We start from the raw sequence: 26,406 nt of genomic DNA on the forward strand, positions 1-26,406 counted from the left end.
CAATTTCAATAGCTTTAAATTTGTTCCATAAAAGGAGTTGTAACAGGAGCCGTGGGCTCCCGTTAGGCCAATTTAAGTTGATTTTAATTAATGCTGCTGTGCTGCAACCATGAGCCACGTCTTTGTGACGGCTATTCATGCCGCAGAGCAAAGTACAAGCTTCCCTTTCTTTCTTTCTTTTTTTAATTTTTTTTTCTTTGAGAGGTGAGGTCTCACGGATCACCGTAATCTCTTGACGCCTCTGATTGCAGCTTTGTCTGGGTCGTCTGAATAGCGCCCGGCAAGGGTGAGTCATCGTCGCGTGCAGCCGGCGGAGAGAATTTAATTTGGGGAAGCTCTCCGGCACTTGTGAAAGTTTCCTGCGTGTACCGATAAAAGGATGAAAATGAGTTTTTCAAAGGCAAAGCAGAGCTGCGTTTAAGGTGTCTTATGCTATGATCTGCTGCAGGCCACAAAGGAGCCATGTCAAGCTACATTCCAACTATTTTTTCCCTTAAATATTGTCGCTACATGTGAGCTATTTTTGCTGGATCAGCTATTCTACAAGTAACCAATATTATATTACAAATTATAGTTGAGTACTCGTTGATATGGAGTGCTGATTAAAGACCACAGTATTGATAAGGTTCCCCTCTTAACAACTCTGTCAATGGTCCTGGAGAAATGGAATATTTTTTATTTATTTAGGCTACCTCTCTGATCTAATCTCTACCTCGCGAGAAAATGAATATACGCATCCAAGAAATATTTTCTCAATTAAAGGTGAGTCATCTCGCCTCACCTCGCTCCACCAATATGCCCGAGAGGCTTGAATCAGTCATGCACGGCCCAGACACATTAAGGCGTCCTTCCTGTACAAATGAAGTGCTGATCATATTGCAATATGACAATATAAAAATGTCCATCATGCCATAGAAGCATCAAGCTTTTATGCTGTTATTTTGATGTATGGGTTTGGTATTGGCCTTATAGTCTGCTGTGAAAAAAAAAATGCCGTTCAATCTTATAAACTGAGCCTGTTGGCTCGCCGCGAGCTGCTCTTCTGCCTGTGCACTTGTTTGCTTTCTCCAGTCTGTCAAGCATTGCTTTTAGTACCATTGACATTGCAATGGTCAACTAAATAATAAAACATTATTAATCTCACTTTAGCTTTAATTATTGATTTGTTTACATCTTATTCCTAGGGCGAATATGGCTGGTAGAAGTAAATATACATCTTGGAAGTGACTTGAAAGTAGGCATAATGACGTCACGGCTTGGGAAACTTTCATTGCAAAACTTCACATGCACTTATTTTTTCCTCAATTTTTTTTTTCATTTCGCTGCTTCGCATTCAATCTCCAACAGAGTTTGCAATCTCAGGCAGATGGACTTTTTATATTGCGCACTCCGAATGATAAATAAAACAGGAATGTTGTATATCTCTGAAGACTGAAGAGAGGTCACAAATACTTAAAAACTGCTCTTATTGAAACGTTTTCTCTTTTGAAAAAAAAAAAAGAAAAACAACTAACACACGCACATGAGTATAAAAAGCACTATTTTGGAGTTTAATTGAAATATTACTCATTTAATAATATGCTCTCATATGAACCGCTTAAAATGAAATTAAATGATAGCAGTGTCAAATTTAGCTTTTTAATTGAATTATTATTATTTTTTGCAGGGAGGCAAATATATCATTTATACAACTTGCTTGTCATGCTGTCAGCCATCCGCCCCAAAAAAAATCGACTCACAATTTATGGGATCGGATCAGACGGTGTGACATCACCTGATCCGGCGTTTCTACGAAAAGTTACAGACTTAGATCATGTGGGAATAATGCAAGCTGACACATCTTAAATGAGAATGTGTCTATTATAGCGCAGATCTGGGACACGGGGTTCTCGTGATGGCATCTCGGTAAGGATGAACATGACATTTATTCGAATGTCATACGTAAACATACATGACTTCATAGGACCAATAACGGAGTCAATGACCAGAGTAGACTAAAATCAAGTTTCATCTACTAAAACTCACTAACTATACTAAAATAGTCATGGACCAATCTGACTAAAATACAAATATGACTAAAATGTGTAGACCAGGGGTGCCAAACTCGTTTTTTTTCAGCAGGCCGCATTGTAGTCATAGCTTCTTTCGGAGGGGCATTATGACTGTCAACCCAAATAAATATATGTGCACCTCATATTATATACAGTACAATACTACAAAACAAACTGACAAATAACTCGTTTTCAAATCAGACAAGTAAAAACTGGTCAAATATTTCAGAAAAAAAAATATTAAAAGTGAAGACAATTTGCAATTCTAGTAACGACACGAATTTGATGCACAATTTGTCTTCGCTGGCCACATAAAATGATGTGGCGGGTCATATCTGGCCCCCGGGCCTTGAGTTTGACACCTGTGGTGTAGACTTTTAGTTGACTAAAACTTGAAAAAGAATATGAACATGACAAAAACTAATAAAAAGTAAAAATGACAGCTTGGCTAAAACTGTAACAGGCCACCAAAAATAAAACAAATCACTCTGCCAGGCGCATCTTTAGCAATTGTGATTGCGCCGGCATGTCCAGTTTGGGACAGACCGGTTTGCTAAATTGGCAAGCAGCAATTCTTGCCTCTACATGGAAATCGGAATCGGCCAGCATTGGAGCTGCGTTGCAGATGTGTACTGGATGTCAATGACAAAGAGCCCCTATTTGTTGCAGGTGTGTACTGCCAAAGATAGTTTGTTAGGGAGGTCTCACTGTGCTACTGTGGCCAAAAATAACATACTGTAGCGGCCGTGCCAGTGCATGCTGTTTTATTTATTCTTTTTTTTTTTTTCCCCACTGCCCTAATGGTAATCGATTACCTCATGGACCTAATGAGGGTAACTGAACTAAACGAGCAAAAACACAGGATGATTAATTTAGTGCAATTAAAAATGAATGGATGTAATGTAACGAGCAAGAGGGCGCAGCATGTCACAAGAATCGTGGCTGAATAATTCACATGTGGAGGGGAACAGTGTGGCTGATAATGAGCTGAATCGTGCGCGGGAGGACACGACGCAGACCGAGCACTGCCATTAATGTGGGCTGGGCCCGCTGATCGCTCCTCGCGTGTCGCACATCGGATCCAATAGCATCCCGAGGGACGCAAATAGCACATTTTTCCACTTATGAAATTGCATGCAACGTGTGCGGCTTACATATTGAACGCACTCGGCAACCTTGCTGACGTGAGCTTTTTTTTTTTTTTCTCATTCTTTCATAGCTTTGAAAAGATGCCCACGTATGACAAAAGTATGCAAAGAAAAGTCTGTTGTTTTTATCTTCAAAACCCTGAGCCACGAACATGCAGAGTGCTTCTTTAGCAGCTGTAGTTTCAACAAAGCGACACGTCGTCTCTCCCGAGAGTTCTGTTGTTAAACTTTAATTCATAACTTATCAATAATTTAATGTGAACCTGTCCCTTCACAGAACCTGTCCCCCACCCCCGTTTAGTGTTCCTCTGCTAGTTCAGCTTCCCACATGTGCATTTATTGCAGTGCACCTCCCCACTAATGCAAACCGCAACCATAATAAACATCAGCTGGTAAATGTGATCATTTTGATCATTTATTATCACAAGAAACTGAGACGCGATGACAAATTGCAAAGTTGAAATGCAAGTTGAAAAAACATTATTAGTACTGGGATTGATCATACAAAACAGCATATTATGGAGAATATAAAAATGGATATATTTAAGAAAAAATCATTTTGTATGGATTCAATGTAGAGTTATGAAAATAAGTGTCCTTTTTCCGGATATAGGCTTTCAGCGGATTCAATTTTGAAGTATCATAAAAATAAAATGTCAAAATACTAATAATGATAATCAACCATTGTAGAGGGGTCTGTTGGGGAGGGCATTTTTTTACGACGAGCACTGTGGCCTCTAAACCCAAAACTTTAGGGCTGGAAATACCTACAACATTTATCAGGAACAGAAAATATTCAAGAATAGTAGATAGTAATTAAAGAAAAAAAAACTGCATATGTACTTGCCCCACAGGCAGCTAACATTTTTGGTTAACGTTTTTTAAATTCTCAAACTTTTTGGGGAATTAATCTGTAAGAAAATTGTGTATTATCTCCTCTGGGATCTACATTTCCTCCTCTCACAATTGCAGCATCAGTATTAATATTTCTGCAACGATCAAGAAAAAGTGGTGGCCTTGTCTTATTTTCATCTTATTTCCTCTGTCCTCCCTGGTGTAAAAACAGTGAAGCGTCAAAAATCGACCACCGCTCTGATAGACGCCATCAGAAAGCACAAGCTTGGCCGACATGGTCACGCAACAAGCAGGAAGGCAATTACGGCAAATCCCCCCGTCTGCATGCGGAGCAGGGTCACAGCGCTCGATAGTTGTTGATGAACATCTCTGTGTGTAACGATGACACTTGACGACACGTCTTGAGTGATGTGAGCGAGCCAAACAACAAGTAGAAGAGTCGAATGTGAGGCGAATGTGTAAAGCAAAGGAGCAACTGGAAGACTGGCAAACTCACATCATTCACATTATGTGTGTCCAATGTCAATAAAGAGACATCAATAAGCTGCCTTTTCAAGAACACTGTTTTTTCCCATCTTGTCCCTGATCGATTCTTCATGACTCAACAAAAGAATCTTGGGAAAACCTGTTAGTGGAATTACATGAGCGGACCCACAATACGCACCCACAAAACCACAGTGTTTTCATTACAACCAGTCTTGTAAAGTTCCAGAGTAAAAATGCTTTATGAGAAATACTGTACTTAGAATTAAGGAAAAAAAAAACAAGGATGTTTGATAGCCCTTTTTTTTTCAGCCCGATACCAGTACGAGTTCTCAAATCTTGAGCAGTCAGCGATACCGATACTAATTACCTTTAGTACTTTCATACATAAAATTGATAATTGTAAAGAAACCTCTGATATTCAAAAAATTAACAGCAATTTTCTATTCTTAAACTCTCTAATTTCTTGTTCCTGATCATAAAATGGCCACAAGAGGGCATCTAACTGTCGTGAGTACCGACACTTTGAAATAAGTACCGATACCTGGTATTTGTGCATTTTTGGAGGCATACACATTATACAAGCATTTGACTTAGGGGTTGATTGTTAATGCTCGAAAAGCATTGTTATAAGTCTTGCGCCAGGGTTTAGAAACTGAAAGGAAAAATTGATGAAAAAAAAAAAAAAGCTTGTTATAAAACCAAGGATTAAGAAAAATGTATTTTTGGAGGTTAAAACTCTGAAGTTCGGATAAAGAAAGAAAAGATCTTGAGTTAGTTCAATGTTTGCTGAGCTGGCAATTTGTACTTTTTTAATGTAAAAATGTGAAATATTTTGGAATTGCACCAAATCAGTGTGACATGTGCAGCAGTTGAGGTAAATAACGCTGAACACGATGTCGTTTATATCGAGTAGCACCATCCTCGCGCTCCAAGAGATTTATGATTTTTAACTTTCTTGAAGCGACCTCTCGTCCGTGTTCCTCCTTGTATCTCCAAACAATTAAGACCATTTAATTACCGCCAAGTCGACGAGAATCTCTCTTCTCCCACTCCACTGCCAGCGAGGTGTCAAAATACTGGCGAGGCCCTCTTCGGCCCACCGCTTGTAAATTGTGCATCTGCCTTATCGGCCCTACGAGAGCTAGATGGCTGCATATTTATAAGAACACGGGGCCTCCAGATGAAAGCTGCCGCTGCGGGCACGCTTTCCAATCGTTCCCTTGAGACGCCATTACTGTAAACAACCGTGTTGAGAGAGGTGTGTGGGGGGATGTTTGGCGTTGGTGGCGAGGGTGTGGAGCTTCATGAAATATTCTTTGTCTGCACTGTCGAGACAAAAAGCTTATTTTTCACCTTTTTGCTTCTGCGACATGAATTTTCTTTGCCTATTTTTGGCCACGAGTCTTAGCTTTTTCCTTTTTTATACATACACAATAGCCTCTATTAGCTTGTTGCGTATGCAGTTCAACTGAAGCTTATTTATCTTTTCATTAAAACATGTTACTCTCCTTTCATCTCGTTTTCATTGCCCCGGATCTTTTTCCCTTTAATGCTACCCACTTTTATCCTGTTTTTGTCTTCTTTTTTTTTTTTTCAAGACCTTAATTAGCCTACAACACAGCCTCATTTACTCATTTACTCGTTTATTACCGCCACCAAGGAGCTTGTGTTTATAGCACCAGGGGTTGCATATTACTTAGAAGGATTACAGAGAAACTACTTTATGGATTTCCATCCTGAATTGCACAACAGTACACGGGCTGAACGGACCATTGTAAAATGAAGAGGGGAAAACAAAAAGGCAGTTGGCCACTTACACCTACACATTGAGTGATTCAATCTTGACAATCTACCAACGCACGTCAATAGAAAACTGCAACCGCACACGGTTTACTGTATACTGCGCTGTGTTACTTTTATTGAATATAAAAAAGATGGCATGACGGTCAAGGAGGAAGCTAGTCGCCACAAAGAGATGAAGTGGGTAGGAATATGGAGAGAGTGTGGTGGATATTTAGAGAGGCTACCTTGCTCCATTCACTGACTGAATTGCACTTTTGTACAGGGCTCGAGTGCATTTTAGCGGCAGATTCTGCTTGCTTCACTATTTTATTCCCAGGTACAAATGGTATGAAACTATAAATATACACTTGTTACGTATTGTAAAAGACATTATAACAGATATTATTTATGTATATTATTCTATATTGGTATGGCCCACTTGAACTTAAAACTGGGACATTTTTTTTCTACCCTACTATTTTTTTTCTTCATTCTGCTTGTTTTGCCTTTTCATCTGAATTTTTGCTCATAAGTACTATCTTGATTTTTGTTTCTTGTACTTTGGCTTGTGTAGGTTTTGTGTTTTGGTTTTTACCTGTTGTCTTGTGTTAGGGTTGAATAGGCCTCGACTCATATTCCAAGTTTTTGAAACCTGATTTTCTATTGGCGATAGTCCATAAGGGGTTCCCAAATGATTTTTTTTACCGATATATACATGTATACTACAAACTCAACTCCTCCAGAGCCCATTATCCAATTTTCACGAATGTCGGTATGTGTGGTGGTCAGATTGAAGTGGCCATTCCAACCAGACAGAGCGTTTTGACAGGGATTTATTTTGGGCAAATGTTATCGAGTTGCTAGTTCAATGGCGTATTAGCTAAACTGAAAATTAAACATGACCCGAGACTCTTCACTGACTCCTCAAACTCCTGCACATTCCAGTGGGCCATTATTTGCGGAGATCATCCCATCATTTTCAGCGATTGAGTTCCAACCAGCTCTGCCAGGACAGTAAATCCTGCGAGTTCTCGTGTTGATGCCAGCAAACTATGTTCCACCTCCAATCCAGGGCCAAAATGTATCTGAATTAAAAATCATGGCTTCTAGTGACAAATATTTTAATTTGATTAAAATGTGATTAATTGCAATTTCTCTTGATGTGCAGATGTGGTGTTCCTGTCGCCACTGATGAAAAATGTCCTACAAATAAAGTCCCGACTGATTGCTCTGTTGATTGATAACACCGTGTCCTCATTAAGGTTGTTGTCTTGATTGATTACTGTTTATCTTCATTAAGGTATTTATTAAATATACCTGCACGCTCTTAATGTCATGATGGCTAACTAAAAAAAAAAGGATGCTCAATTGTTTCCATTCCCAACGGGATGGTCTCTTTCTTTCCCTCACCACCTGCTTTATTGGAAGCATGCTTACCGCTGCTGTTTGCTTTTTATGAGGAGCGTTGTAGTGTTGTTTAGTTTGCACTAAAATATCATCTGGACAGATTTAGGGATATTACACACAAAAGCGGCACACTAGAAGTCATCCGTGGGAAATGGGACGGCGGGGATAGCTCATAAGGACCATTCCCAGTAGTCACGTTATGTTTTGAATTGAAAAAGAAAAAAATGTTTTTGATGATGTTGTGTTGAAAGTCAAAACCATGCAAAGCATGCTGTGGTGCCTTTTTCTCCCCCTTCCTCAATAAAATTGATAGATGTGGAGGTCATTTATCATGGTAGTGACTGGCTAATGCTATCAGCATGCTGGCAGCAGCTTTTAATCATCCGCTTATGGATGAAGAAAGTGCTATATTATCCAATCTCAATCCATATCCTGCCGAGCATGAAATGTTATTAAAAAGTTGCAAAGCGCCTCGATTGGGGCCGACTTTTTCCAAGTGGAGGGCCGCGCTTGATTTCGCCCTTTTGTGGCAAATATGTGGAATACCGTATTGTATCCTCCCAGCACAAACTCAAATAAGCTCCCGAATCAATGGGGCTGAGCTCATATATCATATGGCTCGCAAAGCTTTGAAGCGCACAATGTGTTAGCAATTTAACTGACTGAGTAGAAGCGGGAATCTCTGGCGAAATCCTCGTGTAATTGCTGCATTATTGCAAATACTTTCATAAAGGTTGGACCTTTCTCTCGGAAAAAAAAGAAAAGCCGGTTCATTCTATTAACCGGGATGGAAAGCTTGCATACCTGTCTATTTTTGTTGTATATTGGATGTTAAAACGAGGGGTGCGGGAAAAAGATACATATTGATACAAAAAATGTTTTATACAGTAATAAGTTTTTTACAATAAGAAGTGGGTTCTGAAAGGGTTTACCCCCTCTCGCCCCCAAAAAAGTGCTCTTTAGTAACTCAGAAGAGAGCGACTTTCCGATTCCACTTGGCGATGCCACTAAATATGAAAGATGATGATGGTAGCAAGGATCTGTCTGCTCATTGGGAAGTTTGCAGGTAAAAAAAAAAATCATATACAGTGACTATGTTGGATTGGTAAAGAAGGTGATGAGATCAGTGTTAGGTTTCTGAAGCAAAGTTATAAAAAAAAAAAGGGGGGCACATCTCCAATCAAAAGCATTTTCAACGTTTGTTATTTTCAGCTTAAAAAAAAGCCAAATAAAGTGAAAAAAACACTCAACCCTTAATAATAGTAAACAAAGATTGACCATATATTCATATCAATGTAGTACAGCCCTGAGAGGACTTTTGAGAAAGTAAAATGCAAGAAGGTTTCTCGCCCGAGTGCCAGACTTTTCTCATTCTAGTGACCTTGAAAAAAATACATTACGCTTTACGTGCGATTTGAGGCGAAGCCAATCTTAGGTGCCACTCGACAATATTCTCTCACATAGCGGACATGGCCCCGCGTCCATAAATCACTCCCATGACAGCTGCTTGAACTCGGAAAAAGCAATGAACTTAACTATGACTCACCCTCACCTATTTTTAGTCCACTTAAGCCAGTTGTGTCCAAAGTTAGACCATTTGCTGCCTTGACTTGTTTTGAAAATCAAAATTAAATAAGATATTATACTTGCATGTAATTTTGCTTTCTTTTCCACATCAGGTACAGATTTACTGGCATCCAGGGCCACTGATCACCACCCAAATTATTGTCTCACCCTTGTAGCAGAAAGTAGAGTATGTTTTGATTTATTTATTTTCATTTTGTAGTGTTTTATTCTTTTGACTTGACTTTATTTTTTTGTTTAGTATATTGTGACCTTCTTTACATTGGATTAGTTGGTTCAAAAATGGATGTATGGATAATTTGAGCATTTTTGTGTATTTTTTGGCATGTGACCCTTTAAAAAAAAAATCACTTTACAGATGATTAATTTCAGGTCCATCTATCTTCAAATGTGTCTTTTACGCCTTTTAGGAAATGTCACTAACACCTGAACTCCCACAGACATTTCATGCCCCCCTCACCCGTGCCCGGTTTCATTCCGTGAATTCCTGATAGAAAATGTGAGCCTGTTGGGAAATTATTATCACGGGCGTATCATTTTTCATACGGTGATTGGTTATTTTCCCTGGGAAATGAGAAGCCGGCAACACACAGACAAATGCACACCCGTCCACACGAACACACACACACACCACACAAGTAGCAGGTGTAATCGAGGGAATCAGTACACTGCTTGCTATTCATGGTTCCACTATTCAATGGGACTATCACCCACTTATCACTTTGTGGGTGTTTCCTTGGGAGTGTGACTTTGAAAGATTCTCCACACACACTGTAACTGTAAATGCATGGTAGAAAACTTCTCTCTGAGCAAGCCAGTTGTGATTGGGCACTAAATGTTTGTCACCATTATCCGTCTATAATTTGACTCTTGCTGCGTTGGCAGTGTTCTTCTTCACTCTTTGCTTTGTGTACTATTACTTCCCCTCGGGTAACGTTCCTCGCCTGCAACCCACCTGTGCCTCATCGCCTCCCATCAGTACAAAGACTTTTCACTTTCTTTCCCTACTTCTGTGTACTCCTCTGTTTGGCTCATTTGTTCCTCTGCCTGCTTCTTGCTTTCTGGCTTGCCACCTTTTTTTTTTTCCCACACAGTTGATGTTTGAGAAAAGTTTGTCAGTTTTATTGCCAACTCTCTTGCACACATACACACACAGGTTTTTTTTTTTCCCCAAAACCTTTTCTTAGCCCTCGATATTGGCTCTTAATGGTGCATGCCTTGTTCAAGCACCTCACACTGCACTGGCCTTTATCGACTTCAAGTTATGAAAGGCTCCAAAGTCAAATTCGACTGTATCACAATCTTAAGAGAGATAAATGGTAGGGGGAAAAAAATGAGAAAATAAAATCTCATCCAGTCATTTATTTTTGAGCTAAAGAATCTGAAATTTGTTTGTGCTGGAATTAATAACGTATTTTATTTCAACCTTTTCCTAATAGGATTAAAACATCATATTTATGACTTCCTAACTTTTTTCATGCTATTGACAAGTCTGTGTGTGCGTGGGTGTGTGGTAAGCTGGGGTGCAAATATTAGAATGAAACAATATTTTTATTTATTTCACATCATGTCCTCTTACAGTGGAAACATTCCGTCGCCTATTGGAAAAAATCGAGCAAGCGTACGAGTGAGTGAGGCGCTAAATTGTGCTTTTCCACATGAGGCTCCGTTAGCAAATATAGGCATGCCAGTTGCCATGACAATTGCTAACATGGCCCCAATCCTCTTGTAAAGCTTTTTTTTTTTTTTCACATCAACATTAACAGTGACAGCGGGTGGTCTGATCTCCTCTTGTCTTTTGTCTCATTGATGCTTTAATTGCTTGCAGAGTATGACTGACCGACATAAGAGAAAGGAACATGCTGCATGAATATGTATTTCTGCCATTGTGTCTATCATAGAGTATTATAAATGCCTCAAGGCCGTATGCCGTCGCAGCGCAGGATGCAGGTAACCACACTTTATGGAGCATTCATATAATGATAGACAGGTGAGACAGGCACGTCACTATATTTGGAAGATGTTTGTCTGCTTTCATGCTTGAGGGCAACCTGACCTTGACTGACGATGATCGCAAGTACCTTTGAGGGTTTGAATTCATTCTTTGTGTTTTTGTTTAAGGCTTTTTGTTGATTATTGATTGCAAGAGGTGAATTTATATTATAAGATCTTTGCCCTTTTTGCACATGGCCTGCCGCACACTCTGTGATTTAACATAACACTCACATCTAATGTAATGTTTTGGCCACAGTTGCTGATAAATACGAAAAAAAAAAAAATCTGTATTTGTAATGGTTGCCAGAATTTAAAATGTCTCTTGAATAAAAAAAAGGAAAAAAGGAAAGCCCAGTCCAAATTTAGGGTTAAAAAGGTCATCGTTTGTTTTTGTTTTTTTCTAAATGATAAAACACTGAAATTCTCTCTGAGTACTTCACAATGCAAGATGCTCATCGGGACAACTTTGTAAAATAATTTGTCAGTTTTGAGCAAACATTTACTGCTTCTTTTTTCTTTAATGTTCCCAATATTATGCAAACCTTTTCTTTAATGTTCCCAATATTATGCTAACATCAACTAGCAGAGACTACCAAAACTGCATATTCTCAGGTGATGCCAAAATGATTGAGTACAGAGCTATGGAACCTTTCGCTGCCAGATGCAGATGAAGGTCTAATCTGTTGAAGATTGCACCTACTCCTACTGTTACTCTTACCCAATAAATGTTTAGTCTCCCTTGCGTACAAATGGCACATTTCTCACCAGTGCGCAATGGTTCCCCAACACCTGACACAAACCTTGTTTACCTGAGTGAAGCCCGAGCAAAAAAAAAAAAAAAAAAAAAAAAAAAGCAAAAAAAGAATCACAAACGAAAACCAAAAATACATTCTCAAACAAAAAACGTGCAAACATGAAAAAAGAGTGACAAACAAGCAAGCAAACAAGAAAAAGAAATCATCAAAAAAGCAACAAAACAAGAAAAAGGAGTTGCAAAGAAAACAAGAATAGGGAATCACAAACAAAAACCAAGCAGACAAGAAAAAGGCCCCACAAACAAAAACAGCAAGCAAACAAGAAAAAAGGAAACAAAATAAAAAAAAAAACAAGAAGAATCATAAACCAAGAAAAGCAAGCAAAGAAGAACAAAAAAGCACAAACATCGAAACAAGCACACAACACGTTCATCTGCAAATGGGTCTCATATAAAAACATCAGGTGAGAAACCCACCACCATTTTGTTTTTGTGGCAAAGGGAGACTGTTGAGATTATGTTTTTGTTTTTAATCAACTTTAAATAGTGAGAAAACCAACGTGTTCATTTATTCATTGTATTGATTTATTCATTGTACTGTCACTCTGAGTGGTTTTTATTTTTCAATGTCACCATTGATGTTTGACTCTTCTCTACCTTCGCCAATCCGCCTGTGTAGTCTGTCCAAAAGCGGCACGAATAACAGCCCGTGACTTCATAATGAGAACAAATCAGCCTTGCTCAAAGAGACTCTGTGTTAATAGAAAAACAAGCAATATAATCCTCACAAAAGGGGGTTTTGTCATTAAGGCTGGCATATCATTCTACATTAAGTTAATGTGTTTACCTAATAATCTGGCAAATGAGTTCATTAACGGGCCTCTATGCGGTTACAGCTGATTTATTGATACAGATTTAGGCCACGTTTTGTAACAATGAGCGCAAAATTGTTATTATTTGCAATCGTGATGGATTTCTGTCTCTCCTTTGTTCATATCAAACCTTTTTAAACGTGTATCAATTTCATCAAGGAATTGTAACAACATTTTGTCTTTAATCTGGGTTGTCAGGCAGTTTGAGAATAATTTGGGGGTGGGCTGGGGCCAGGGATTTGTCAGACACACACACACACACACACACACACACACACACACACACACTTGCTTCATTATAGCCTATTTATTTATTCATGGTGTTTTTAATTGTCCTAATTAATTGTTTTTTAAATATATTCTGTACATTCTTTCACTGTATTCTAAAGCGTAACCATTGAATAAAACTGTAAATTAGCTCAAGCTTGACAACTTCTATGAGTTGCATATTCCAATTTTCAATAATAATAAATAAACAATAACAGAAAAACAATAAATAAACTAATAATCATACCCAAAGTCAACATTACTAAGGCAACAATGAACAAAGTCAGGGAATACAAAGCAATTCAGTGATCCAGTATTTCAATTTATTATAACAGGCTACAATGAATCAAGTCAAGTTGATATTAGTCTAATGACTGGTCTAACAGGCTGCTAATTATATTTCATAAAGTTGGGTGACAACAGTTTTGATCACAAGTTGAACCATTATTATTGGTTTTAAGTGCCTCTCGCAATAATTCAAACTATTGTTTCTTGGTTCTAAGTACCTCTTGCCAGGATCCAAACTATATTTAAATTGAGGCCATGGCCATTTGTAATCATATCAACTTTTGTCCCAATTTTACTAATTATAGCACCCACTGTAGGTACTACTTATGGCACTTGGAGAAACGTGCAACAAGGGGTAGGTATGAATTCAATTTCTCCCAGTTCTGTTTACCTAACATTTTGAAATGCTATCAACTATGGCATCTGCGTAATAGTTGTAAAACATATTATTAAATGAATCCCGCAATCATTGTATTTCTAAAAGCAGAATTGTTCATGCAGCTCTCGTATTGAATCTCATTAGATCGTTCAGGTTGTTTGAACGGTGTAGTAGTTGGTCAGTGTATTGTAAGATTTATCGCTGCAACTGGCAAAACTAATATCCAGTTTTGCATTTTATGACTGAATGAACATCCTGGACATTGATGCAAAATATTAAACAGTTTCAATAAAGCAGCTTCCGTTAGCTCCCCAAAGAGCTGTACATTTTTTTTACCCTTCAAAGAAATTCCCCCATTTCACCAGATGAAGCCTACTTCATATTGTAGATTGGATTGGAGACACTACTGTGTATAGTGTTTGATTGATATGTGTGTGGTCGTTCCTTCAAACAGTGAAAGCCAGAATACATAAGAGCAGACTTCCAATATGTGAAAAGAACACATGGAATGGACTTGGCGTGCTGAGCAAACACAGTACTGCCTGTAATTGTAGCACTTCCTGCGCTCGTTTCAGTGTGCGGAGTCCCATGTCAAATTTAGCCCTTTTGTTCACAGTCGATGTGGTCAACGGGCAGAAAAGAAGGTAAGACTTGACTGATGCTAAAAATCTCGGAAAGGAAAAGCAAAGGTAAAAACAAGTAAGTGTTGGAAAAAAAAAAATCACATTTTACTGTATTACTGATAAATACTCGCAGGAAATATTTTTTTTTTGCAATTCACATTTTATTGTTTAAATTTGACATTTTATGATAAAAGGGTGAACGGTTGTCTGTCAGAAGCAGAACAGGCTCCATATATAATACAACACTAAGTTTTAGTGATTATCTCATTAGTAGCTCTGGCGCCTCAGCTCTTTGTGATCTACAGTCTGTAAGGAGGCCCGCCCTTGCACCGTTTAGTATGCAAATGAGTCCATGTCATCTGATTTTTCTTCTGCACTGAAGCAAGCTCATCAAAAGCTTTGAGGAAGCACTGAAGCTCTATCAATGCTTCACAATCATTGTTAGATACTTAATAAAGCATTAACAAAAAACAAATGTTGATTTGGAGCTTGGAATACGTAGAGCAGAAAGTGCTAATTGCTCAGTCCAAAAATGAAAAACATAAATACTCGCACTTGATGTTTATGTATGATGCCACTTTCTCTTTCTTGCCTGCTCCCGCTTCGGACTTGAACAATATTCAGCAGAAGTATGACAACAAGCTATTCTATGCAGCACAGTATCGAATAACCACATTGGCCTCAAGTGCAGTTTAAAATGTGCAGGGTGACCTTCTCGGTTATGTACCAAATATTCCAACTGCCTGACAAACCTTTCAACATTTCTGATGGCTGTTCAAAGTCAGAGACGCTGTGACTGAATTTAAATCCAACTGGGAAGTCTTTCTAAAGCGTTGACCCTCTCATGAAGCTAGATAAGGTCACGAGAATATAAGAAGGAGCTCTCATTATGCGTCAGTCAGGTGCGTCGAGGGAGCGGCATCTCTCTGCGCCGGAACGCCCAAATTGGCGCTACCAAAATCCAAACACGATAAACTTGACTTGACCTGATACGAAAATGAATTTGCGGCAATTTTTGCAGCGGGCTCACAGGCACCTGGCTACCAATATATGTTTCGTATGGGTTGTGTGCTCCCATCTGACACTAGGCACATATTGTCGTTCAGATTTTATACTGGGTTGCCAAACTGTTCGGTTTCATATCTACATATACCAGGTTAGGTTATCCCATTAGTGTACACTCACGTGATTTTTTTTTTCAAGAGGTTTTATTAATAAAACTATCTTGAGAAATTATAACCTATATCCATAAATAAAAGGATTAACAGAAATGCAGGTTCATGGATTTGATATTAATACTGGTTTAAACAACCCTGCAAGAAAAAGTTTATGGAAATTACACTTTGTTGACAAGTTCATATGACTTCATCCAAAAAGAACTGGCAAGCTTTTCCATTTAGCCTGAGGAGTCCAAATGTTTTCTTACAAGGGCCACATACTATGCTACAAGGAGAAAAAACAGGAGGCATGGGCCAGAATGTTTATTCTGCAGTATATTGAAAAAATAGTTGCAAAACAAAGCATCAATAATTTTTCATGATTTTGGGGTGCCCTGGTGCCCTATCAAATGATGTGTGATTGTGAGCTAGTGAGCAGTGAGAACAAACTACTTTTCTTCTTTAATGCTACCTAGTGTACAGTATAAGGTTATAATACCTGTGCTGTACAATAATATTCATCTGTATGACCATAAAATATATTGTCTTTGTAGTCTACTGAACTGAATATAGATTGAAAAGGTTTTCATTATTATTTATGTTTTACACAACGCCCAACTTTATTAGTATTGGGGTTTGTATAATCATATAAAAAACTCTTTCATCAAAAGACTGAGGCTTGATGCGTGAAATACCTTCTGTAAATTAAGTGATCATTGCAAAAATTAATGACGCAAAATCAAATTCATTGCCATGGTGCTCTTTTAATTTGAAATCTGGGCTTTTGTTTTGAAAGCACACAGGAAGCCTCAATACCTCAATCGTTTTTTTTGACAGGTTTTAGTTTCGGTTTCTACCTGTCAGATACAAACAGAACACGTCAGTTCGGTTTAAACTTCCAAAGTTTCTTTAATTCTCTAAATCGTCGTGTTGAAACCCTGGGCATTTTGTATCTTAGAACTAAACTGATTGTCACACCGTCCTATTTACGGTAGGCCTACATGTTTACCCAACTAAACTGATTGTCACATCGTCGTACATGTTTTCCCTCTTCCGGGGCATTACGTTGCAAGTCAGAGTTGTTCGTATTGTGTCACTGCGTTGTAACACATCGAACTATCCTGAATTGTTCTTGTTTGTGGGCTCATGCCTGTAAAATATGGTGAATTTGTTCTTGCACTTATTTTAGTTTGCAACGCAAAAGAAATGGGTTGGGTGTTCCCCTGGAGGTGATGCTGTTTAGTATTATCAAATACAGTGGAGCCGAGGTTTTCGAACACAATTTGTTCCAGAAGGCTGTTCGAGAAGTGAATCATTCGAATTCCGAATCATGTTTTTCCATTACAAATAATGGAAAAAATGTAATCTATTAAAAGGGGGGGGGGGGAAATCCGTCATTTTTTCATTTGGGCATTTTTGTCCGATCGCGCAACTGCAGCGCACCGCCGAACGCGCAACCGTAGCGCGTCGCCGACCGCGCAACTGCACCGCGCTGGTCCCATTATTGTGACAGAGCCGTCGCTGAAATTTAGAGAATATTTTTTAAGTCCTGACGTACTTTCCAAAATTTAAGTGGATTTCAGTGGGCAGGGAGCTTAATTTGGTCCGATCGCGCAACTGCAGCGCACCGCCGAACGCGCAACTGCAGCGCGCCGCCGAACGCGCAACCGTAGCGCGTCGCCGACCACGCAACTGCACCGCGCTGGTCGCATTATTGTATTATTAGATCCATAACAACGTGCTTGACAACAAAACTGCTTATGTTCAGCATCCATCTAGTAACCTTCAGCGATGATGTCATTTACAATAGGCAGAATTGCCAGTCAGCCATTCTATGCATTGTTGATCATTCCGTTCACTGCGCTTTGCAGTTAATATTGAGTTATTTGGCGAAAATGCCTCGGTGTTGTGTGACGATGCACCACCATGTTATAATAAATATCCTTCTTCGTCACCATGTTGCAATGCCGTACTTTTGCAGTGATGAAAACCAAGTGGCCAAGCCTATTGACATTGGAGTGTCTTCTTTGTGCAGGCATGGCTGTGTTTGCTAAATGCTCTGTGCTTATGGACTTGAAAGATTTGCCGTTTAAGGAGAGGCGGAGCTTGAAGTTGTCCGTGACAAAAAATGGAGGAAGTCTCTGTTTTGTGGTCACCAAACAAGTAAGACAACATGCACAGGTTCATTTTCTTTTTGCCAATGATCTAGAATATACAAATGTCAAAATATAAATGGAAATAAAAAGTTACAATCATTCTGAAAATTGGTTTTCATCATCCATAATCCAAAGCAACACATTGTTTTGAAAATGTAAAGCAAAAGGGCCACTCCTAACACTGAAATATTTTCCTTCATTCACAGTGCTCCTTTGTCGTGGTTGGCAATGTGTCACACCTAAGCTCCAGCAGGCTCCGTAGCATCTGCAGGTTCCAAACGCCGGTGGTGGGGCTGGATTATGTGCACAGTTGTCTGCAGAGTGGCATCCTCCTGCCTATTGAGGACTTCAAGATAGACATATCCTCCCTTGATGCCTCCTCTCAAACTCTTCCTCTTTACTCATCTAAACAAAGTCCATTCCATGATGAAGGTAACATTTATTTTGGGAATAAAAAAGTCAGGGGAAATTTTAGTTGCAGCAGACTGGATAAAATACCTCATATCAAAGTTGTTAATGAGTGCTTTTGAAAAAAGAAATCACTGGTCTGCTTTTAAAAACATAGTGAGCTCCACAATTACTGCCTGATTGTTGGGGAATATAAAGTGGGCCAATTGCTCATCTTTTTGTTTTTGGATAAAATGTTGATACCATATTCACCATACAGTTTTTTTTTTAGAAGCTTAATGAAAGGCATAACATTGTTGAAGTCAAGTTGCCCGTTCTACCAACTGATGCACTTCCATAGGAGATGCAGCCGGTGTGATAAACAATAACTCATCCTTATGAACTTCACATTCATCGGCATGCTGTTCATTATTATTATTATATGTCTTCTATTTTATCAGTTAAGTTAGAGCATGTCACTTTTTTCACCCGACCGCTTCCAGGAATGGAATTTTTCAATAGGAGGGTCTTGAAATTCACCAAGCATGACAGCAGCATTAAATAAACAGAGATGTTAGGAATAGCTCTGTATTTCCAAGTGCTTCATCATGGGACGTTTTCATTGAAGGGGTGACATTGCAACATATATTTTCATGTTATACAGCCCCCTTTGTTTATTAAAACTAGGCTACCTGGCATATATCTAGAGCAGGGGTCACCAACCTAATTTGATACACGTCCGAAACAATAAATTTGCTCAAATTACCTTGAATAATAGTATGCGTTATTATAAATAATTAAAAATATTCATTTTCAGACACTGATCAAATGAATACCTCATAATAATTAGGAAACAGATAGTGTAAATAAATGCATTGATGACTTCTGATGTTTTATCCTGTATGCCAGGTTTTTATTCCATTTTGAGGAACAAAGTTATTTTGATTTGAAACCCGACCTTTTAATGTTGTACATAGTAATCCCAAATATTTGTTAATTTATTGAACATTTAAAATGGATTAACAGTTGTGTTTAAAGAGCCGTCAACTTCAAATTTTATCAATTATCTTTATAGTGGAGGAGGGTGTCGCTTAAAATTGGCAATCGGATTTTGGGATAAAAAAAAAAATACTAATAATAATCTGGATCATTATTTTGAAGCCATATCACCCAGACCTAGTTTGAAATCAACAGGATAAAGCCAACTGCAGGATGGAATATATACTACTACTGTAAATGTGTGTAGGTGGTGGTGGGGCTGTAAAAGATTTAAGTTTTGCTTGCACAAATCCCACCTTGATATATGCCCACGAGCGGTGCAGATAGAGAGTGCCATAAATATGAGGCGCAGACGTGAGGACTAATGGAAAAACAGCCCATGCAGCATGTGCACTCTCCTCTGTTTACACAGTGCAGACAGATTGAATCTGATCCAACCGACACCCACCCAGTTCGAGCCAAGCGACTCCTGGCTCTTGACGATCACGGCCTTCATTTGCTTGTGGCGCCGACACGAATCAAAGAGTAGTGCTCTTTCTTGGCTGATGTATGGGCCCGTTGATAAAGCCTCTGCGTCGGGCTCGCTCGGCTCGACACACACGGCTCGGGGTCACGCAAAGGTTTCTTGCAGCAAACCGGAGCCATAAAAAGATTGAGTTTGTGTCAGTTGTGTGAGCTTTTAGACACATTTTTTTTTTAAGTGTATTGAAATGAGTGCAGAGTCACTCTTTGTCCAGACCGCCACAAAGCGGATGACGCCGCTGTATCATGTGACTAACATTATGTGTGTGTGTGATTGCTTTTTGTATTTGCAGTGAGCAGAGCCGTTGTTCAGCCTTCCAAGCAGGAAGCCACACCTCCAGATAAGAGTGGAAGCGTACAGGGCAAGTTCAGGTGTGTTTATCAGGATAGGATTAGGTACAGAAAGCAGCAACATCATAATTAACCTGTGCACTCGTCGCGCCGCTCCTCTTTCACACGGGTCATCCAAGCCACCTTTTATTTTGAAAGTAATTTTCAAAAAGCCTTGTATATTTTTCATGAATAATCACAAAGTGTGAAGCCACTACATTTTAGTGCATTGTCCCTTTTTGGCATGTTCTGGTGAATTATTCTTTATCGATGCGCTGCGGATGCATCATGTTTGCCTGCACTTAAAAGGAAGTAACGGAACAAAAAAAAAAAAAATCTACTTCAGTATTAAATCGATGTAAACCATTTTTTTGTAAACACATTAGTCTAACTGTTTGACCTCTGAAAACATGGATTAACACTCCCGGGCTATTTGATTAGAAACTAAATACCTCTTGCTTTTTTTGGGGTGGCTTTTTATTGATCAACATCTGACTCAGCATCCACAGCATGTTCCAGCCACTTTGCTTTATGTTACGTAACATGTAAATCACGAGAGAAGAAGAAGCCAGGTGGCGTTGTGTGTTAGCAAGACAAGGAAAATAGTGCTACATTAATTCAAAGGAGTCAATATTTAGGTATAGTATCATATTTCGGTAAAAGTACAGTATATGGAAGAGAAAATGTATTTAAAGTGCCTACGTTAGATTTGAGAAGGAGAGTAAAAATAAATAACTGTAATAATGGAGTTGCACAGCTGTGCACACCCTTTTATAACTTGGACATGGCTGTCACCACCAAAGTGCTTCATAAACTCCCAAATACATTTTAGCTATTTTATCTGGCTTTTTCTGACGTTACTTTTTACCTTACCACAGAAGTGTTTTTATTTTTATTTATTTTTTCGTACTGACTGCTCTTTCAAATTGCGAAAAATTCCTTTCACCTTTTCCGAGGCCTCAGTTCCAGCTGAAGGAAAAATATCCGCTAAGTCTGACGCAACCACCACCGAGCTTTACTGTTAGTTTTTTAGGACCACCAAACTTACTGTATTAATTAAAAAAGTGGGTGTGCATACTTGCGCAACCTTATTTTAGTTTTACATTCCCTCTTGAATCGATTCAGAATAACATTTTACAGACTATACAGTACTCTGAGCACGATGCTTTTGTTTGCAAAATAAATATAACATGTCATGGTTGTTGCGTTACAAAAAAATGTCATTCCCTTGTCCTATAGACGCGCAGACTTATCATTCTAAAGCTCCCTCAGAATGAATTCCTGAATGATTTCTATGAAAATACACTAGCTGTACTTATCTTGGCACTTCTGCTGTGGATTTTCCCAGGATTTATACAGAACAGGATGAAGATCTTCCAGCATATCCGGATGACTTCAATGTGGCCAAGTATTCCATCTTTCATAAGGTGACTGTGAGGCGCCATATCTTTGTGCCTGACTTGTCAGAGGTAATAATGTGCTATAATGTACCCGTCTGTGTAGGATGACAGGAGAACTTGGTGTGTGTTGGAGCTGCAGAGTGCCAAAGGAAAGAAGAGGCAGCAGTACCGCGTGATTCGCTATTGGAAGGATGTAAGAGAAATAAGTCTTCTCAACGTGTATTGGTGGTTACGTGTCGTTTGTTTTTGTTCTAACAGCAGACGTTGCCAAATGACATGGTGACGTTCCCGTCGACCTCAGAAGAGGCTGTGGAGGTCTACCAGATTCTGACTGAAACCCTACTGGCTTCGGGTCTGCGCCTATGGGCCGGCATTCCCCCGCAGGATCAGAACCTTGGCTCGGACCCCCTGCAGCAGGTTCTTCACCCTCACCTCGCAACTTAAAAACACAAATATTGGAGCAATTATAAAAACAGTAGCAGCCAATTAGTCTCTAGAGGGCGCCACTGAGATATAAAAGATTATTATACCATAAAACAGCTCAAGCTTTCTCTGTGGATCAGAGGTAATACTCGCAACATTATGAGGCAACATAAAATTTATTGTGAGGGGACACAAACACTGCCCCAAACAAAACTGACTCTGTTACCTAGTTGGATTCCTAGTTGTCACAATGATGCACTTCTTCACTCTTTTTTTGTGAAGCCCAATAGACACAACCTTGAAACCTGGGACCGCATAGGTTTTTGTACTTCTTCCCACTCACTCCCTTTCAACATGTAAACAGTTTTGAACTATATTGATTTTTCTTTTTATTCTAAATGTTTAGCTTTAGCTTGTAATGTCTTTATGTTCAATAAATCCAATCAATCAAGAGATTGATTGGATTTGACATGGCCAAGCTCAACATTTAGGGTAATTGCAATGTCATAAATGTCATCCCCCAAATAATAAGTGTATATAACCTCCACACACAACACACACACACACACACATCTTCAACCCAAACAGGTTGACAGCTGCTCTAATGAATTGTTTTTGGTGACGCTTGACCTTGACATTGAGGAGATCACTTTTGGTCAAAGCCCACAAGTAATAAGGTCAGATATCCATTTACAAACCACAGTGGATCACACATCAAATTACAGGGCTTGTTAAAGGCTTTGCTGATCCTCAATTTTGTCGTTGTGGCCTCAGATGATGATGTAATTACCAAATGACAGAGCCTTTTATACTCCAAATGGTCCACTGGTTATTGAATAAAAAATGAACACAAAATCATTCATGAAGGTTTTAATGCGTTTATAGACAGTAATAAGTGACTTAGTACATGTTTTCATAGTGGTTGTCGTACTGTGTTAGGTATATTTAAGGTACTGATTGTTTAAATAGCCTTTAATCGATATGCATCATTGCAATTTTCGGGAAAACAAACTCTCATCTTCCATAATGATAACCTACTTGTAAAATACTGTAGCGTTCATATGCTTCACATTCAGAGGTTGTACCGATCACTCAAGTGCTAAAAGTCTCTTCCTAGGGAGTATGAGTAGGCTTCCCAGGCATAAATGCGTTCATGGCACACTTGAGTAGCATTCACACATCAATGAGCTGAGGTGAAAGAGTCTCGCAAATGTCACAGGGTTACTCAACCGCCTGGCAAATCATCTCCGTCACTTATGCTCTTGATTGATACCAAACTTGTTCAACTGGCAGCTGCTGCTGGAGGAGAAGCTCAACTCCGGAGTTTTGTCACAAGACGTGGGTGTCTTTGTGGAGCTTCTGTGGACCGAGGCCCTGGGTCACCTTGACAACATTCTCCGAGTGCCTGTCAACCAACTCAGCCTCAATGATGTAAGTCTTTCCTGTTTGTTTCTTGCAATACCCAGGAAAAAAAAATGGGTTTTGCCTTGAAAACAATTCAGCCTAGGATGAATTTAACTACCCGGGGAGAAGCCACAAAATGCAAAATCTACACAAATGGTACTCTCCATTCAGTCTTCTCGTGCTTCATTCCCGTGTGTGTTATTAGGTGAGCAGAGCTGAGGGATTGTTGATTCAAGCGCGGAGAAATCTGAAGGAACACAAGGATGATGGCGCAGCGCTCTCTCTTCTGCTTCAAGCTTACGACCTGCTGCCGCTAAAACAAAAAGATCTAGCTTGCAGTCTCAAGGTTATCTCTGAAAAACTGGACCTCTGTCAGGTATGACAAAACGCACGTATTCAAAGAAGCACATGATAATAATAATATGCGAGAGATGAGGAAGGGGAGTTTTCATAAGTGTTTTCTGGTCTGCAATTCACACTGCTGCAATAGAGACGCGTCCATTGCAATTAATATTGCCGGCTTGTAACAAACCACAGCCCAAAGAGACTTTTGTTTTGCCTCCTCAATTTGGTTGCGCTTTCTTCTGCTTCTGAAGCCTGTCGAAAGCACTTTGATGAACTCACAAAAATACCCTCAAGCTTGTTTCTTTCTCTGCTTTTGAACATTTGAAACGCTGACAGCCTTCAACAGCAAAGAATATACTCATGTAAATATATATATTTTTTCATTTACCTACCTTCTTCTTAATTAATGTATAATTGTTAAATTGTTACGTAATTGTCACGTTAGATCTTTATAGGTCAAATTTGCAGGCTGAGCAGTGCGCGCAGACAAAACACGTAAGCGCACCTTAAAATAACTTTATAAATAACCCTAAATATTGTTTTCCTATAACTACTCAATGTATATTGTATTCAAACACAAAGGAGCAGTGGTGGAAGCACAATTTTAAAGTGACACATAATGAGGCTATTTAGCTAAGAACAACAGTGTGCGTCACTGGAAACAAGATGTTGACATTTTCTTGTTGCATTTACTGCTGCAAATATTTTGGGGAAAGTCTATCAGCTTTGCACAGACAAACACAATTTTTTCTTCTTTGCAAAAAAAAAAAAAAGCTCAATCTCAGACATCTGTGAAATAAATTAAGTACTTACTAGTTATGCACAAACAAGTAAGAGCATTTGTAAACATTTATTAGTCATTCAGGTCCACTGATTTACTGGAAAATTAATCTCCTCCCCAGTCTCAAAACCTTTGCAGCCGCCAACAGGTTTGAGCTCCATCTAGTTTGATTTGACGAAAGCACTTTGCGATGTTCCCTGACATGCCAAATGAAACTTTGTGTGCCTTTCTTTCATCAATGGCTTTCTTCTTACCACTCTTCCATAAATGCCAGATTTGGTACACGCATTCTCCCAGCTAAGCTGTGCATTTCTGTAGTTGCTCGACTGAGTCTCTCGGCAGCTTCTCTGGCCAGTGCTCTCCTTGATCACGCCATCACAATTCTGTACATGCACGTCTTGGTAGTTGTGCCGTTGTGCCATATTTATTCCATTTTCGGATGATGGATTGAAGGATGCTCCTTGAGATGTTCAAAGCTTGGGATTAAAAAAAAATAATAATAATTTTTAAAAAACTACTTTTTTTTAACAATTTTTCAAAAAGAAATTCTTTAGATGTAAGATGAGCATAGTGGAATGTGTGGTCAAGCTTCTCAGAACGTGACCAGAATTCTCCTCTCGCCGAAGCGCAACGTGGAAATAAATGACAGAGGCCACTCTGCTCATTGCATGCTGATCGAGCATCAAAAAGATTTATGGAGATGCAGTTACTACATACTAATTGAACCAAAATGACAGATATGGTGTTATTTAGAAAGAATTGTATTATGATTGGCAGTTAAGTCATGCATGAGGATGTTCCTTTATTTCATTTTTTGCATGTCAAATGACTCATAAAATTATCTCCTGCTTACACACAAAAAAATACCCGCACTTGTCTCTCTGCACTCTCATCAAGACTCAAGAGATTCATTGGTTCTCCTTGTCTAGCTTATTCGAGATATGTTGAACGTGAGTGAGATGACTCTGAGAAGCCCCGCCCCTTCCTGCGTCGGCAAGTTTCGCGCCCTGAGGTGCAGCATTGAAACGGTGGAGCCTGGCTGCCGCGAATATCTCACCGTGTCATCGCTGCTCGATGACAGGTAAGAAAGTACAACTCAAAAGATGGATATTTTTACAAATTTATATTTTTCAGTTCCCACGTGGGAATATTATCTTTTGCAAAATATGGCTCCATATAATGTGTTGAGCATGAAAAGAAATGATTTTGGAGATGATGGTAAGCTTGCAACAGTTTGATCTTGTTTTGGTTCTGATTCTATGGCCAATTTTAATGTGTTGAGGAATTTCAAATTCACACAGGAACCTAAATATGAACTCAAGACGGCTGAATCCTCAGGCAGATATGCTAACTAGTCAGCCACCATGCTGCCCATAATGTACCTTCTGGAATTTCTTTTCATGTTATTTATACAATGTATGCGCTTTCAATGTTACGATAAATGGATGATAAGATATATTTGCTTTTTGAGGCTTAGCTTCAATGGTCCTTCTTGTCTGGGGCCCCCAGGGAGTGTAGAAACACAGTTAGATGCTCTGCTGTGATTGGCCGGTTTGTTTGTTGGTCTCGCTCAGCAAAAGGTCAGCTTGCATGAAGCTTGCTGTCATCCGTGCCACCTTAGTCAAGTAAATTTCTTAAACAGACGAGACTTTAAGCTTTTCTGACAAACTCAATAGATGATGGATTTGGAAACACACTCTGCAGTTTTATCTCCACAGGGGCCTTTTCAGCCACAGCTCCAGTGGGTTCGCTTCAGGCTTGATTGATCCCAGTAGGCTAATAAAAGCTTACTTTTCAATCACAAGAGTCACTTGCAAAGTAAAGGCCTACCTCATTTCCCTTTTCCAGAGCTGTGCAGATCCATCAGGTGTTACGTATCAGCAGAGCCGTGGAGCTTCAGACCTTTCACGGCAAACTTGGCAACGTGAAGTCCCTCCTTCACTCATCTGGCGTCAGTAACTTTGTTGGAATTCTGTCACGGTGAGTTTAAGCACGACAAACACATGCATGA

At 39.2% G+C, this 26,406-nt stretch overlaps 1 protein-coding gene across 4 annotated transcripts in view; it reads left to right on the plus strand.

Annotated features, from left to right (window-relative positions):
- parp4 (poly (ADP-ribose) polymerase family, member 4) overlaps window positions 1-26,406 on the plus strand; it is a 58,780-nt gene that overhangs the window by 22,231 nt on the left and 10,143 nt on the right. For 3 of the 4 annotated variants that reach the window (XM_085920825.1, XM_085920826.1, XM_085920828.1), the window contains exons 2-11: window positions 17,684-17,811; window positions 18,011-18,236; window positions 20,006-20,084; window positions 21,391-21,469; window positions 21,546-21,635; window positions 21,701-21,859; window positions 23,159-23,296; window positions 23,475-23,645; window positions 25,325-25,476; window positions 26,244-26,375. In XM_085920825.1, coding sequence (XP_085776951.1) covers window positions 17,684-17,811; window positions 18,011-18,236; window positions 20,006-20,084; window positions 21,391-21,469; window positions 21,546-21,635; window positions 21,701-21,859; window positions 23,159-23,296; window positions 23,475-23,645; window positions 25,325-25,476; window positions 26,244-26,375 — 1,354 coding nt within the window. Of the gene's footprint in view, window positions 1-16,486; window positions 16,640-17,683; window positions 17,812-18,010; window positions 18,237-20,005; window positions 20,085-21,390; window positions 21,470-21,545; window positions 21,636-21,700; window positions 21,860-23,158; window positions 23,297-23,474; window positions 23,646-25,324; window positions 25,477-26,243; window positions 26,376-26,406 lie in introns of those variants that run through there. The other variant, XM_085920827.1, reaches the window with a different exon arrangement.

Source organism: Syngnathus leptorhynchus, chromosome 9 (assembly GCF_054491065.1).
Source record: "Syngnathus leptorhynchus isolate UIUO chromosome 9, UIUO_Slep, whole genome shotgun sequence".
NCBI classification, from domain to species: domain Eukaryota; kingdom Metazoa; phylum Chordata; class Actinopteri; order Syngnathiformes; family Syngnathidae; genus Syngnathus; species Syngnathus leptorhynchus.